The following is a 16,711-nucleotide window of genomic DNA, read 5'->3' as shown; positions in this document are numbered from 1 at the left end:
TGGCTTCCGTCTGGCCACTCTACCATAAAGGCCTAATTGGTGGAGTGCTGCAGAGATGGTTGGTCTTCTGGAAGGTTCTCCCATTTCCACAGAGGAACTCTTGAGCTCTGTCAGAGTGACCATCGGGTTCTTGGTCACCTCTCTGACCAAGGCCCTTCTCCCCCTATTGCTCAGTTTGGCTGAGCCGCCAGCACTAGGAAGGGTCTTGGTGGTTCCAATCTTCTTCCATTTAAGAATGATGGAAGCCACTGTGTTCTTTGGGACCTTCAATGTGTCAGAAATGTTTTGGTACACTTCCCCAGATCTGTGCCGTGACACAATCCTGTCTCGAAAGGAATATATCACATCAAATATAGGCTACATAAAGTTCAAGTTAGATCACACATTCCGCCGATTGTTGTTGAAAAACGGTTCTTAAACGGAACAAAACGGGGATAAACATACCTGAATTTGTCCAATAGAAACTCTCGTTTGCAACTGTTGGACTAATGATTACACCGTATATCAGCTAGATGCAGGCAAGAGTGTGCAAGGCGGTATTGAATGTGTCACTGTCTGTCACCTCAAATTTTTCTCTCGACCTGTGTGCACCTACGTTGTAAACTTTAATTCACAGGCAGGTTGTAGCAGCCTCATGATAGGTATAGGGGAAATGTTAGTATCATGTAGTAGTCTAAACCTATCGCTGTTACATTGAACAGGGTGAATGGAATATGATTGGCAGTCATCTAATATTCTGTAATAGAAATAAGGCCATGCTCATGAAAAAACAAATCGTTCTGCCTCATCTTAAACGGCACTGTTAGGATGGTGGACCACTCTTGCTACACATGGGAAACTGTTGTGCTGGAAAACCCATCAACTTTGCAGTTCTTGACACAAACCGGTGCACCTGGCACCTACTACCATCCCCCGTTCAAAGACACTTAAATATTTTGTCTTCCCCATTCACCCTCTGAATGATACACATACACAATCCATGTCTCATTTGTCTCAAGGCGTAAAAATCCTTATTTAACCTGACTCCTCCCCTTCATCTACACTGATTGAAGTGGATTTAACTTGTGACATCAATAAGGGATCATATCATTCACCTGGATTCACCTAGTCAGTTTATGTCATGGAAGGAGCAGGTGTTCTTAATGTTTTGTAGACTCAGTGTAAAGCACTACAGATAATCAAGTGCTATTTGAATGTGATGTATTTGCTCTATTGTTTACAGCGGGGTTGGGAAATTCCAGTCCTCGAGGGCCTGATTAGTGTCACAGTTTTGCCCCAGCCCCAGCTAACACACCTGACTCCAATAATCAACAATTCATGATCTTCAGTTTAGAATGCAGTTTGATTAATCAGCTGTGTTTGCTAGGGAGGGAGAAAAAGTGTGACATCAATCAGGCCCCGAGGACTGGAGTTGCCCACCCCTGGTTTACAGGATGATTTGTATCTTAAAGAGCGTAGCTTTAAGGGAATAGTACCGTCACATCTAAATAAAAACGAATGTAAAAAATGAACAGAGCAAATGTGTATTAAAACACTACCTAATCATATAAGTATTTATTCAACATTTACATATTCATATTGTAATGAAACAGTAGCCCGAGGTCCGGCGCGCTATCGACTGTGCCGCAGAAGCATGCTCGTGCGGCACGGTCGATTTCCGCAATTATAAACCCAGGGTCGCTATTATTATTATACTATTAAGCTTCTACGTCTGTATACAGGACGGTATTATTTGTAAGACGTAAGAGAAAATATATCAGCTTATTGTTAAATTATTATGACGTTCTTTCCAATATAAAAGTGTAGTAACTATTGTTTCCAAACTGCGTTACCCACTCCAGCCAGCAGAAAGGGTGTGTTGGGGTCTTTCAGGTGATGCTTCTTGCGTGACGTATAATCTAGTGGACGGGACAGGAGGCTTCTTCAACAGCGACAAAAGGCTTCTGGTTTAACCACGCGGGGCTTTGCTAACAAACCTAAAACTCTTTAGACCATTCTTGTGTATATTACTCTTAGTGTTTCGAACATAATTCTGTTGACCTATCTACTGGTTCATTTATAAACGTAATTTACTTGTTAAATTAGCAAATGTGTTACATTGATACTGCACTAGGCTAATTTCCCAGAGCATAAACGCACAAATCTAGACGGAGAAAGAAACTCTGGTGAAAGGAGGCAAAGAGGCTTGAAGAATGAAAAAGGAGAAACAAGAGGATGATATTACAGTGAAAGAGGAATATGGGAAAGAGGTTGTCAAAGTGGAAAAAGAGGTAGAAGCTTTCAGAATCAAAAAGGAGGAAGATGCCGTAAAATTGAAAGAAGAGGAAGAACCTTTTCGAGTAAAAGAGGAGACTGAAGTTCCGATTACCACCAGTGAGTACTGTCTTAAAAACAGGGACACAAACTATGCAGTTGTTGAACTGTGTTTTTTAAGGGGCATTATACTGAAGTTCTGCACTTTAATATGTTGTTCAGTACTGTAGGGGTTGTTTAAGGGGCAATCTGCCATTGGTACATATATTTTGTGCACTTCAAAATTGTATTTATTGAATTCTCTATGTGGTCTATATTAAAGTGCACTTATTCTAATATAACAGGCTTTTAAAATATAATATACAGTGCATCATTTTTACTTAAAATATCAAAGGGATGCAAAATGCACCCATTTTGTGGAACCGCCCTTTAACATTTGCATCACAGTGGTGGGAAAAGTACGCAATTGTCATACTTGAGTAAAAGTACAGATACCTGAATAGAAAATTACCCAAGTAAAAGTGAGTCACCTAGTAAAATACTTCCTGAGTAAAAGTCTAAAATATACTGAAGTTTCTCAAGTAAAGATTATAAATAATTTCAAATTCCTTATATTAAGCAAACCAGATGGTGCCATTTTCTCGTATTTTAAATTTTTTACATTTACGGATAGCCAGGGACACACTCCAACTCTCAGACAATCTGCAATTGAAACGTGTGTTTAGTGAGTCCGCCAGATCAGAGGCAGTAATGATTACCGGGGATGTTCTCTTGATTAGTGCGTGAATTGGACCATTTTCCTGTCCAGCTAAGCCTTCAAAATGTAATGAGTACTTTTGGGTGTCTGGGAAAATGTATGGAGTAAAAAGTACATAATTTTCTTTAGGAATATAGTGAAGTAAAAGTCAAATTAGTCAAAAATAGTAAAGTACAGATACCCTGAATAACTACTTAAATCGTACTTTAAAGTATTTTATACCACTCATCACAAACAAAAGCATAATTAAAGTGGCTAATTTAGGCCCTTTTTAGACAAATATTCATGCCTCTTGTAACACTCTGTAATTGCAATAGATGGTCAGCTAGTTGTCTTTGCTGTCCTTGTATCCATGATAATTGTGTAGTTTAGAGAAATTTAGTGAAATTGTCGAGGTTACCTAGCCAGCTTCACTTTCAACAACGTAGCCACTGCTAGCCAGGCTACTTCACCAGCCAGCAGTACTATATCATTTTAGTCAATAAGATCTTGTATTTTATTTTTATTTTTTTGCAACGTAAGCTTAACTTTCTGAACATTCGAGACGTGTAGCCCACTTGTCATTCTAATCTCCTTTGCATTAGCGTAGCCTCTTCTGTAGCCTGTCAACTATGTGTCTGTCTATCCCTGTTCTCTCCTCTCTGCACAGACCATACAAACGCTTCACACCGCGTGGCCGCGCCCACCCTAACCTGGTGGTCCCAGCCCGCACGACCCACGTGGAGTTCCAGGTCTCCGGTAGCCTCTGGAACTGCCGATCTGCGGCCAACAAGGCAGAGCTCATCTCAGCCTATGCGTCCCTCCAGTCCCTCGACTTCTTGGCACTGACGGAAACATGGCTCACCACAGATAACACTGCTACTCCTACTGCTCTCTCTTCGTCTGCCCACGTGTTCTCGCACACCCCGAGACCTTCTGGTCAGCGGGGTGGTGGCACCGGGATCCTCATCTCTCCCAAGTGGTCATTCTCTCTTTCTCCCCTTACCCATCTGTCTATCGCCTCCTTTGAATTCCATGCTGTCACAGTTACCAGCCCTTTCAAGCTTAACATCCTTATCATTTATCGCCCTCCAGGTTCCCTTGGAGAGTTCATCAATGAGCTTGATGCCTTGATAAGCTCCTTTCCTGAGGACGGCTCACCTCTCACAGTTCTGGGTGACTTTAACCTCCCCATGTCTACCTTTGACTCATTCCTCTCTGCCTCCTTCTTTCCACTCCTCTCCTCTTTTGACCTCACCCTCTCACCTTCCCCCCCTACTCACAAGGCAGGCAATACGCTTGACCTCATCTTTACTAGATGCTGTTCTTCCACTAACCTCATTGCAACTCCCCTCCAAGTCTCCGACCACTACCTTGTATCCTTATCCCTCTCGCTCTCATCCAACACTTCCCACACTGCCCCTACTCGGATGGTATCGCGCCGTCCCAACCTTCGCTCTCTCTCCCCCGCTACTCTCTCCTCTTCCATCCTATCATCTCTTCCCTCTGCCCAAACCTTCTCCAACCTATCTCCTGATTCTGCCTCCTCAACCCTCCTCTCCTCCCTTTCTGCATCCTTTGACTCTCTATGTCCCCTATCCTCCAGGCCGGCTCGGTCCTCCCCTCCCGCTCCGTGGCTCGACGACTCATTGCGAGCTCACAGAACAGGGCTCCGGGCAGCCGAGCGGAAATGGAGGAAAACTCGCCTCCCTGCGGACCTGGCATCCTTTCACTCCCTTCTCTCTACATTTTCCTCTTCTGTCTCTGCTGCAAAAGCCACTTTCTACCACTCTAAATTCCAAGCATCTGCCTCTAACCCTAGGAAGCTCTTTGCCACCTTCTCCTCCCTCCTGAATCCTCCCCCCCCCTCCTCCCTCTCTGCAGACGACTTCGTCAACCATTTTGAAAAGAAGGTCGACGACATCCGATCCTCGTTTGCTAAGTCAAACGACACCGCTGGTTCTGCTCACACTGCCCAACCCTGTGCTTTGACCTCTTTCTCCCCTCTCTCTCCAGATGAAATCTCGCGTCTTGTGACGGCCGGCCGCCCAACAACCTGCCCGCTTGACCCTATCCCCTCCTCTCTTCTCCAGACCATTTCCGGAGACCTTCTACCTTACCTCACCTCGCTCATCAACTCATCCTTGACCGCTGGCTACGTCCCTTCCGTCTTCAAGAGAGCGAGAGTTGCACCCCTTCTGAAAAAACCTACACTCGATCCCTCCGATGTCAACAACTACAGACCAGTATCCCTTCTTTCTTTTCTCTCCAAAACTCTTGAACGTGCCGTCCTTGGCCAGCTCTCCTGCTATCTCTCTCAGAATGACCTTCTTGATCCAAATCAGTCAGGTTTCAAGACTAGTCACTCAACTGAGACTGCTCTTCTCTGTATCACGGAGGCGCTCCGCACTGCTAAAGCTAACTCTCTCTCCTCTGCTCTCATCCTTCTAGACCTATCGGCTGCCTTCGATACTGTGAACCATCAGATCCTCCTCTCCACCCTCTCCGAGTTGGGCATCTCCGGCGCGGCCCACGCTTGGATTGCGTCCTACCTGACAGGTCGCTCCTACCAGGTGGCGTGGCGAGAATCTGTCTCCTCACCACGCGCTCTCACCACTGGTGTCCCCCAGGGCTCTGTTCTAGGCCCTCTCCTATTCTCGCTATACACCAAGTCACTTGGCTCTGTCATAACCTCACATGGTCTCTCCTATCATTGCTATGCAGACGACACACAATTAATCTTCTCCTTTCCCCCTTCTGATGACCAGGTGGCGAATCGCATCTCTGCATGTCTGGCAGACATATCAGTGTGGATGACGGATCACCACCTCAAGCTGAACCTCGGCAAGACGGAGCTGCTCTTCCTCCCGGGGAAGGACTGTCTGTTCCATGATCTCGCCATCACGGTTGACAACTCCATTGTGTCCTCCTCCCAGAGCGCTAAGAACCTTGGCGTGATCCTGGACAACACCCTGTCGTTCTCCACCAACATCAAGGCGGTGGCCCGTTCCTGTAGGTTCATGCTCTACAACATCCGCAGAGTACGACCCTGCCTCACACAGGAAGCGGCGCAGGTCCTAATCCAGGCACTTGTCATCTCCCGTCTGGATTACTGCAACTCGCTGTTGGCTGGGCTCCCTGCCTGTGCCATTAAACCCCTGCAACTCATCCAGAACGCCGCAGCCCGTCTGGTGTTCAACCTTCCCAAGTTCTCTCACGTCACCCCGCTCCTCCGCTCTCTCCACTGGCTTCCAGTTGAAGCTCGCATCCGCTACAAGACCATGGTGCTTGCCTACGGAGCTGTGAGGGGAACGGCACCTCAGTACCTTCAGGCTCTGATCAGGCCCTACACCCAAACAAGGGCACTGCGTTCATCCACCTCTGGCCTGCTCGCCTCCCTACCACTGAGGAAGTACAGTTCCCGCTCAGCCCAGTCAAAACTGTTCGCTGCTCTGGCACCCCAATGGTGGAACAAACTCCCTCACGACGCCAGGACAGCGGAGTCAATCACCACCTTCCGGAGACACCTGAAACCCCACCTCTTCAAGGAATACCTAGGATAGGATAAAGCAATCCTTCTGCCCCCCCCCCCCCCCCCCCCCCCTTAAAAGATCTAGATGCACTATTGTAAAGTGGCTGTTCCACTGGATGTCATTAGGTGAATGCACCAATTTGTAAGTCGCTCTGGATAAGAGCGTCTGCTAAATGACTTAAATGTAATGTATGTAAATGTCATAAGTTTACTGTCTGTTTGATGTTGTCATTCACACAGGAGAGAGACGTGACTATCCTGGATCCTCTGGGGAGCCTCAACAACATCCTGATGCTGATGAGTCAGAGAAGAGTCTCTCCAGATCAGAACACCAGATGGTACAGCTTGGTCTGGTCTAGCATACAGCTTGCTCTATCGGGGTCTGGGCTGGGTTTCTGTAAAGCACTTTATGTCAACAGTGACATAAGCATCCATAATGATATGTCTGTCCCCTCTTTATGGTTACCAGGAAAATGCTAGCCCTTCCACCCTCCCGGAGTCCCCGTGTCGTGCCTCTCCCGGTAGCACCTTACTGCTGGGTATGAAGAAGTTGTCTGTGCAGCTAGTGGACTGCAGGAAAACAACGGGGCTGAGTGGAACTGTGAGAGGAGGAGAAGAGAAGAAAGGATCAGATTTGTCTCATCAAAGTAAGTGCTGTAGTTTAGTTTGAACAAATACAATAGATCTGCCCACTGGTATCTGTTACCAGGACAACCAGCAGAGTTCTGTTAGTTGACAGGAAGATAGACTGGTATCTGTTACCAGGACAACCAGCAGAGTTCTGTTAGTTGACATGAAGATAGACTGGTATCTGTTACCAGGACAACCAGCAGAGTTATGTTAGTTGACAGGAAGATAGACTGGTATCTGTTACCAGGACAACCAGCAGAGTTATGTTAGTTGACAGGAAGATAGGCTGGTATCTGTTACCAGGACAACCAGCAGAGTTCTGTTAGTTGACAGGAAGATAGACTGGTGGATATGGATATTATGAATATCATAACACTGAAAAAGGATTCTGCCAATGAAAAGAGAGAAACCAATAGACCATATAAAACCTTGATGAAAGTTAGCTTTAGAAAGTTAAAAGATGATCCAATGTAAGGTGCATGTTTTACAAAAACTTCCATAAAACATGGATGTTACATTGTCTGTCCCAGTCAACCCCCCTATCTTTACAAGACTGTAGAACAGGCAAACTAAACTCAAGACACTGTTAATTAATTAACTAATACTGGAGGAAAGCTGTGATCAGGCTGCCCACTCAAGAGAAATCTTCAAACTGTAACCAGTGCCGTCAACCTTGTTCAGGTTATCAGTCAACCTACCAGGGTAGTTACAAACAGTAGAGGAATGAAATCATCATGTTTTGGTCATATCTTTACTAATGCTGCAGAAATGTGTTTGAAAGCAGTATCCAGATCCATCAGATGTAGTGATCACAATATAGTAGCCATGTCTAGGAAAACCACAGTTCCAAAGGCTGGGCCTAATATTGTGTAAAAGAGGTCATACAATAAGTTTTTGTAGTGATTCCTATGTTGTTGATGTAATTAATATTTGTTGGTCCGTGGTGTGTAATGAGCAACCAGACGCTGCCCTTGACACATTTATGAAAATGCTTATCCCAGTTACTAATAAGCATGCACCCGATAAGAAAATGACTGTAAAAACTATTAAATCCACGTGGATTGATGAGGAATCAAAAAATGGTATGATGAAGAGGGAGGCAAAAGAGATGGCAAATAGGTCTGGCTGTATAACTGATTGGCAAACAAATTGCAAATTGAGAAATCATGTGACTAAATAAAAAGAAGGAGAAACTACACTATGAAACAAAGATAAATGACATGAAGAATGATAGTAAAAATCTTTGGAGCATCTTCAATGACATTTTGGGCAAAAATATCAACAATGACTTGTCACCTGTGTCTGACAACGTGGATGGAAAATTGAGGATAATAGCGGCCGATATTGCCACTCCTATTTGCCTTGTCTTCAATTTAAGCGTACTAGAAAGTGTGTGCCCTCAGGCCTGGAGGGAAGCTAAAGTCATTCAGGGATTGGACTGCTGAGGACTGGGGTAACGTCATTTTCTCTGATGAATCCCCTTTCCCGAATGTTTGGGGCATCTGGAAAAAAGCTTGTCCGGAGAAGACAAGGTGAGCGCTACCATCAGTCCTGTGTCATGCCAACAGTAAAGCATCCTGAGACCATTCATGTGTGGGGTTGCTTCTTAGCCAAGGGTGTGGGCTCACTCACAATGTTGCCTAGGAACACAGCCATGAATAAAGAATGGTACCAACACATCCTCCGAGAGCAACTTCTCCCAACCATCCAGGAACAGTTCGGTGACGAACGATGCCTTTTCCAGCATGATGGAGCACCTTGCCGTAAGGAAAAAGTGATAACTAAGTGGCTCGGGGAACAAAACATCAATATTTTGGGTCCATGGCCAGGAAACTCGCCAGACTGTAATCCCATTGAGAACTTGTGGTCAATCCTCAAGAGGTGGGTGGACAAACAAATACCCACAAATTCTGACAAACTCCAAGCATTGATTATGCAAGAATGGGCTGCCCTCAGTCAGGATGTGGCCCATAAGTTAATTGACAGCAGGGTGGATTGCAGATGTCTTGAAAAAGAAGGGTCAACACTGCAAATATTGACTCTTTGCATCAACTTCATGTCATTGTCAATAAAAGCCTTTGACACTTATGAAATGCTTGTAATTATACTTCAGCATTCCATAGTAACATCTGACAAAAATATCTAAAGACACTGAAGCAGCAAACTTTGTGGAAATTAATATTTGTGTCATTCTCAACTTTTGGCCGCGACTGTAGGTCGCATTCTGTATCATACAGCTTTGAAAGTTATATATTTAGAACTGTTTCGTTTTTTGTGTTCTGACTTGTAAAACAGAATGAATAAATAAGTAATGTAAATATTAGTAATTACCAGTAAACTCTACAACATTTGATTTAAAATCACACCAAGATAGTTAAAACTGGGCTGAGGTTATTGAGGGATCTGATCAGGATTTACCCTCGTAGCAATGCCGTTTTATCATGTGGAGGTTTCATTCGGGTCTCTATTTTAAAAAACACACTTTCTTTGGCAGGAGAAAGACCAGACTCAGAGGAACCAGAGACACGGACGTCCAAACCAGCAAGAAGACACCAGTACAGTACTTTTTATTGATTTTTGAAGACCCCCAAACAATTTAGAGAAATAAAAAATGGTTTGACCATTAAGCAAAAACAAGCCTGTTTTGAGGCTGAATATATCCCAAAATAGGAAAGTCACAGTCATAGCTCACACATGCTCTGTTCCAGTGTGCCCATACCTATAATTTGAGACCATTTTTGGAAAGTTGAGCTTTTTTCGATTTTTAAACACCCCCAGACAATTTAGACAAATAGGCCATGATTTGAACATACAGTAAAAACAACCTTGGTTTGAGGCTGAACGTACAGCCAAAACAAGCCAGTTTTGAGGGTGCATAGATCCGTGATCATAGATCAGTGATGTATCACACAGGCTCTGTTCAGGTGTGACTAGACGTATACTTTGAGACCATTTGTGTAAACATTGGAGCTTTTTTGAGATTTTAAACATCCGCAGACTTTTTTGAAAAACAAACCTGAATTGAATTTTCAGCAAAAAAATCCATATTTTTGAGCGTGCATAGATCCATAAATTGGACAGTCACCGTGATGTATCACACATGCTCTGTTCATGTGTGACTAGGTCTCTAATTTGAGACCATTTTTGTAAACATTTGAGCTTTTTTACCGTCCCACATATCCCAGAGAGGTTTTAAGTAATAACTTCATTACATGTACTTATTGTGCATTCACTGTGTTACAGAAAACAAAGAAGGATCCCTATTGTGTGCAGATTTTGCGTGAAGAACCAGGAAAACATATCTATACATCTCAGCAGAGTCTGCATGAAGACAGAATCAAAACAAAAGATTGATCAGGAAGTTCGTAATTCCCGCGACTCCATGATAGAGCATCTTTGGCACGGCAGGATTATTGACTACAGAATACTCAGCTGTATTGTGACACAACAGTACGCACTCCAACCTCTGATTAAGAACCGTGAACAAATGGGTCATTTTGTTACGAACAAGCCAGAAGCCAAACTAATAACTGGGTAAGCTACTATTTTGTACTGATAAAATAATATATGTGCAAGTTACATGCTATTGGAACTCATTTGAACTGTTGTCCAATTATGTTTGATTGTAAAATAATATAAATGTTTTTGTTAATCTGTATGATATTTCAGCCAAGTGGAAGTGGCTCAAGTGTTGGCACCAACTACAGATGAAAATATAGATGAAGAATCAGACGTCAACATGGAAGATGACCAGTCGGCGCTGTACCAACCGTAAGTAAATACAAATAGAAATCATTTTCATTAACAAGTACTACGTAGAAGTATATAAGCAAACATGGATGTATTTTATTTATTCTAATCTGCATACCAAATATTTTCTAGACCATTGAACCAGGTATGGGACACCAAACTGAGAAAGGTGATGCAAAGCAGTGGTTTATACCAAAAGCACCCTCTGGATTGTGATCTGCTGGCTGGATTTGGGAAATATCTCCGTGACGACAACAAAATTCCCAATTTCAAACAGGAGGTGTGTACAGAGATGTTACTTTAATTTAACTGTTTACATATTTTAATGAGAATTAATAGATTTTAAAGTAGTTATTAACTATGTAATTAATATTATTTTCATGTACAGGTTGCAAATGTGTCAAGGTTTTTGTTTTACATGGACTCAAACAAACCATCGCTGGATTTTGTTAATAACTTGGAAAAAAGCAGATCATTTTTTACCAAGCTTGCAGACATCGGACAGAAGAAGCAAACCATTGCCAACTACATGAAGAATTTGAAGAGATTTATTCGCTACAACATCACCACTACAAGCCTTATTCAGACAGACAGAGCCGTGTTTGAGCAATGCAAGCATTTCCTCCTATGCTTGAATGAACTGCAGAAGTCCATGAGCAAGCAGGTGTCTCAGGAAACTACTGGGAAACGGTATATATTTCCAATTGATCCTCACAGAAATGTTTTTTTATTTTTAATAAGTGTGTATTATCAACGTTCTTAAAATAATTAATGTATTATTGTTTTTCTGCAGATACATACAGATGGTGTCAGTTGCGAAGACACCAAAAGAATGTTGGGAAATTTTGAGGGTGGCGAAGAACGAATTTCTGTGTATCATTGGGAAGGCCATGAATGAAGAATCCTTGCTGGAAACTGAACAACTGCATGTTCTGTACTACCTTGAGTCTCTGCTCATGCTCAAACATCTCCAAAGGGCTGGAGTGATCAAACATTTGACCGTAAGTTAACTAATGTCATAAATTTGCTATAATGTTGAATTGTATTTGCTTCTTTGGCATTTGTTTTATTAATATGTCACTGTTCCAATTGCAGCTGAGCGAATGGCTCTCAAGGAGCGCGTGCAAGTTGCCAGATGGTGAGAATTGGACTGTCGTCGGTGTTAAGATGCACGAAACAGCAACGCAGCAAGTTGCAACCATTTTGTTAGATGAGGAGGAACATGCAGTAAGTATATTTACTACAATCTGTTATTGTGAATGTGATTTAATACAGGATCCGGGATCCTCCTCATCAGAAACGCTGACTAGCATAACCTAGCCTAGCGCCACAGGGAATATGATATAATATATTTTCATGAAATCCCAAGTCCAATACAGCAAATGAAAGATAAACATCTTGCGAATCCAGCCAACATGTCCGATTCTTAAAATGTTTTACAGCGAAAACACAACATATATTTATGTTTGCTCACCACAATAGCCCAAAACACAACGGCAGTTTTGCACCGCAAAGATAGCTTTCACAAAACCCACAAATAGAGATAAAATTAATCACTAACCTTTGAACAACTTCATCAGATGACAGTCTTATGACATCATGTTATACAATACATTTATGTTTTGTTCGAAAATCTGCATATTTATAGCTACAAATCTAGGTTTTACATTGCAGCCATGGTCACAAATGGCACCAAAATGTCTGGAGAAATTTTAGACAGCCACGTAATCTAACAGAAAAACTCATCATAAACTTTGCTGAAAAATACAAGTTGCATATATAATTGAAAATACATTGGTTCTTAATGCAACCGCTGTGTTAGATTTAAAAAAAAATACTTTAGTACAAAGCACAGCATGCAATAATCTGAGACAGCGCTCAGCCATTCTCCACCATGATGGAGTCCAAAGAGTCAAAAACGAAAATACGAAATTACATCATAAATATTCCCTTACCTTTGATGATCTTTCATCAGAATGCAGTGCCAGGAATCCTAATTCCACAATAAATTGTTGTTTTGTTTTAGATTGTCCATTTCTTCTGTCGAATTAGCAATTTTGGCTTGCATAGTGGAGCTCACGTGTCCATGAAGATTTTACGCATGAACGAAAAATTCAAAAACTCATAATAGTCGAATAAACTGGTCAAACTCAGTTGAGAATCCATCTTTAGGGTGTTTTTCAGAAATCAATCCAATAACTTCCCAGACGGAGCATTTCTTCGTGTCTACCTAATGCATTGCAGAAAACGATATGACAAACCGAAGTGCGTTGCCAAGTACTACTAATATGGCTGACCTCTCACTCCAACGAGTCCCATCCGGTCCCAGGAAAGGCTAGAGACTTCATTCCACGTTCTACTGCCTGTTGACATCTAGTGGAAGGCGTGTGAAGTGCATACAGATCCATAAATAAAAGACAATTGAATAGGCAATGCCTTTCACAGAGACCCATTTCAGAATTTTCACTTCCTGTTCGGAAGTTTGCCTTCCAAATGAGTTCTGTTTTTCTCACAGATATAATTTTAGAACAGTTTTAGAAACTTCAGAGTGTTTTCTATCCAATAGTAATAATAATATGCATATCATATGATCTAGGACAGAGTACGAGGCCGTTTAAATTGGGCACGATTTTATCCAGAAGTGAATCGGGTGCCCCCTATTTACATGTATTAATGTTGTCTATATTTTCAGTGGTTCGATGTGTACTACCGACATGTTCGACCAGCTTTTCTTAAAAACTCTGATGACATGCAAGAAGATGAGAGATTCTTCATTTCCACAACCGGGAAACCCATCTACAACCCATCCAATGACCTACAAAGGTTTCATGCCAAGTAAGTACACCACTGTTAAGGAGAACACCGTTTAATCATTCCACAATACTTTTTGGACAGTACAGTTTTCTGAAACCAAACTGTTTTTCTTGTTCTTTCATCAGATACAACTTGCCCAACATCACGAGCCAGGTAGCAAGAAAAGTTTTTGAGACAAATACCAAAGCCAGCTTCACAGACCAAGAGATGTCCCTTGTTGCTGACTACTTGGCCCATACAACTGCTACAACTAAAAAGCATTACTGCTTGAAGACAACAGTCAATGCCTGCATGGAAATGAAGCTGATCTCCAAAGTTGCCATGTCCATTGAATCTGAGTAAGTATTTACACTACTTATATAAATTACACTTTACATTGTCTTGTAAATGCTGCTACATATAGATACAAATGTGTTATGTTCCCTTTTTCAAGTAGTGAGACTGCAGGCCCCTCCTGTGCAAGCACAAGGAGAAAAGGAGCATTGTCCAGCAGCAAAAAGTTGGATGAGGCACAGACCTTGAAACTCTTCTATGAACACTTCCCTGTCACAATTGATGGACAATCAATCAAGACGAAGGACAGACGACTGATTGCAGGAACGTATGAGAGATACTGCTATGACAAGTGGAGAAGCCAGCAAGAGAAAATGAGACGTGATTATGTGATCGGTACGAAGCAGCTAAAATACACTAAACTAAATACAATTTTGTTATATTATATATTACAAAAATGTACTGTATTTAGTCAGTAAATAAAGTACTACTTGATAAGGGCTTCTACTATTGAATAAATGAAATTATTAATAACACTTATTTTTTGGTTACAGCGCACTTCCCCAGAAGACAGCCCACTGCAAGTCAAGTAGAGAGATACATTGAAAGGCAGCACTGGGAGAAGAACAAAGTGAAAGTGGAGAATGTCCTTTGTTACTGGCAACCTTCAATTAACACTGACACACCAAAAGACAACAAGGCAATTAAGAAGCTGGTGAAGTCCCAGAAGTGGAAAGGACTGTACATTGCCACTGACCCTGATAAAGGAAAAAAGGTCATGACGACACGTCCATTTGCTAAAGGGGAAGTTGTCTGTGACTACCACGGTCTCCCACTCTCAGGGAAGCAGGGGAAAGAATTGTTGGAAGCAACAGATAATGACGAGATGGGGTTCCTTTACTTCTACAAGGAATCGTCAGGGAAAACGTACTGTATAGATGCAAAGACTGCCCTGCCCTTGCCACCCAGAGATGGACACAATTGGACGTAGGATAAATCATTCCAGAAAGAGAAGCAACATAAAGGGTCAGCTTCAGCAATTAGAAGAGGATGGCAACGTGTGGAACATCATCCTTTTCATTGCCCTACGAGACATTCAGGTGCAACAAGAACTGTTATTTGACTATGGGGTGTCAAGAAAATCTTTTGTTGGAGAATAAGGTGAATGCACCAATTTGTAAGTCGCTCTGGATAAGAGCGTCTGCTAAATGACTTAAATGTAAATGTAAATGTGAGAAGGAGAAGATTTGGAATGGCTTTGTGACAACTAGGTCCGTCAGCTTGAAATCTGATTGGTCTCTAAACAACCCCCCTTGGGTGGTGCTGTGGCGGAGATAAGAGAGTGACCTTTGGAAGTGATCTTCCCAGCCTGTCAACATTTTGTTTTCTTCTGTTGTTATACATATTGAAAGAGAATGTGCAATATTAAATAATAGATCATCACACACACACAAACATGGCTTCATCGTTGTTCACAGTTTATTCATAGTTTCTCACCATTTTTAATTATCGCATATGATCATAGTTTGAATATAGTTGGCCATAGTTTCTAATCATAGTTTCTAAATGTACTTTCTAATTGTATTTTCTAGTCTGAGAAGTTTTGGTACAATAATAAAGTCAAATGCAACCGAACAGGCCAGAAGCAATTGTTTGTCCCTGTAGTTTTGAATGTTTCCCTGTCAGAAAATTGTTGAGAGGCTAAGAGAATGACCTTTGGAGGTGATCTTCCCAGGATGTCAACATTTCGTTATCTTCTGTTGCAGAGGGGAGGGGCAGTTCAGTGAGCTGGAGCCTTTGATTGCCCTGCCTCTGGGAGCCTGTCAGATATGTTCAAAATATCAGTAAGATATATCTGTAAAATATTTTGAGCTACAAACATACTTCTTCTATTTGGAGAGTTTTTTTTTTACCATTCAGGGATCTACTATCAAACAGTCAAGAAATCATTAAAAGATGAATGTTTACACTGCTCCACTGCTGTGACAAGTGGAGAAGCCAACAAGAGGAAAGGAGATGATTCATGTGATTGGTAAGGTGCACCTAAAATCCAGTAAACTGAATACAATTTTGTTTTATTAGGTATTACGAAAATGGGCAATGATTTGAACATACAGTAAAAACAAGCTTGTTTTGAGGCTGCATAGATCCATAGATTGGACAGTCACAGTGATGTATCACAAATGCTCTGTTCCAGTGTGACTAGACCTATAATTTGAGAGCATTTTGGGAAAGTTGAGCTTTTTCCATTTTTAAACATCCCCAGACATTTACACCCTCTTCCCCAGAATTTCAAGGGCCCGGGAGAGCTCACCGGACGCCGCCGGAACCGCAATGCTTTCCAGGGCTTGGGCCCCTCTCTCGGGGAGAACCCATTCCAGGGCGCCCTGCCCTTCACAAAGAAAAGAGAACTCTCCCCGGGGTTCCCGCCAGCTTCTCCGGGATCGGTCGCGTTACCGCACTGGACGCCTCGTGCCGCCCATCTCCGCCACTCCGGATTCGGGGATCTGAACCCGACTCCCTTTCGATTGGCCGGGGGCGACGGAGGCCATCTCCCCTCCCTTCCGAACGGCGTTCGCCCATCTCTTAGGACCGACTGACCCATGTTCAACTGCTGTTCACATGGAACCCTTCTCCACTTCGGCCTTCAAAGCTCTCGTTTGAATATTTGCTACTACCATCAAGATCTGCACCCGCGGCGGCTCCACCCTGGCCCGCGCCCT

The 16,711-nt window shown here is 42.6% G+C and overlaps 1 protein-coding gene across 1 annotated transcript; it reads left to right on the top strand.

The window, feature by feature from the left end:
* The first annotated feature begins 6,774 nt into the window (after positions 1–6,774).
* On the top strand, positions 6,775–15,623 carry LOC129843071 (uncharacterized). Its single transcript, XM_055911824.1, has 12 exons — positions 6,775–7,168; positions 9,646–9,706; positions 10,395–10,685; positions 10,821–10,922; positions 11,034–11,181; positions 11,290–11,591; positions 11,695–11,902; positions 11,997–12,128; positions 13,594–13,736; positions 13,841–14,053; positions 14,149–14,384; positions 14,543–15,623. Exons 1-12 carry the CDS (start codon positions 6,958–6,960, stop codon positions 14,977–14,979), a joined length of 2,484 nt encoding a protein of 827 aa, XP_055767799.1. The 5' UTR covers positions 6,775–6,957; the 3' UTR covers positions 14,980–15,623.
* The last annotated feature ends 1,088 nt before the right edge of the window (positions 15,624–16,711 follow it).

This window comes from Salvelinus fontinalis, unplaced genomic scaffold (assembly GCF_029448725.1).
Source record: "Salvelinus fontinalis isolate EN_2023a unplaced genomic scaffold, ASM2944872v1 scaffold_0097, whole genome shotgun sequence".
Lineage (NCBI taxonomy): Eukaryota > Metazoa > Chordata > Actinopteri > Salmoniformes > Salmonidae > Salvelinus > Salvelinus fontinalis.
Note: the sequence above shows the minus strand (reverse complement) of the source record. Positions and strands in the feature narration are given on the sequence as shown.

What these genes read in the sequence shown, in the direction of transcription:
- LOC129843071 (XM_055911824.1), top strand. Translation starts at nt 6,958, where the DNA reads ATGATATGTCTGTCCCCTCTTTATGGTTACCAGGAAAATGCTAGCCCT. An exon ending in GAGTGATCAAACATTTGACC is followed by an intron (nt 11,903 to 11,996) that starts GTAAGTTAACTA and finishes TTCCAATTGCAG; the next exon opens with CTGAGCGAATGGCTCTCAAG. An exon ending in CTACAAAGGTTTCATGCCAA is followed by an intron (nt 13,737 to 13,840) that starts GTAAGTACACCA and finishes TTCTTTCATCAG; the next exon opens with ATACAACTTGCCCAACATCA.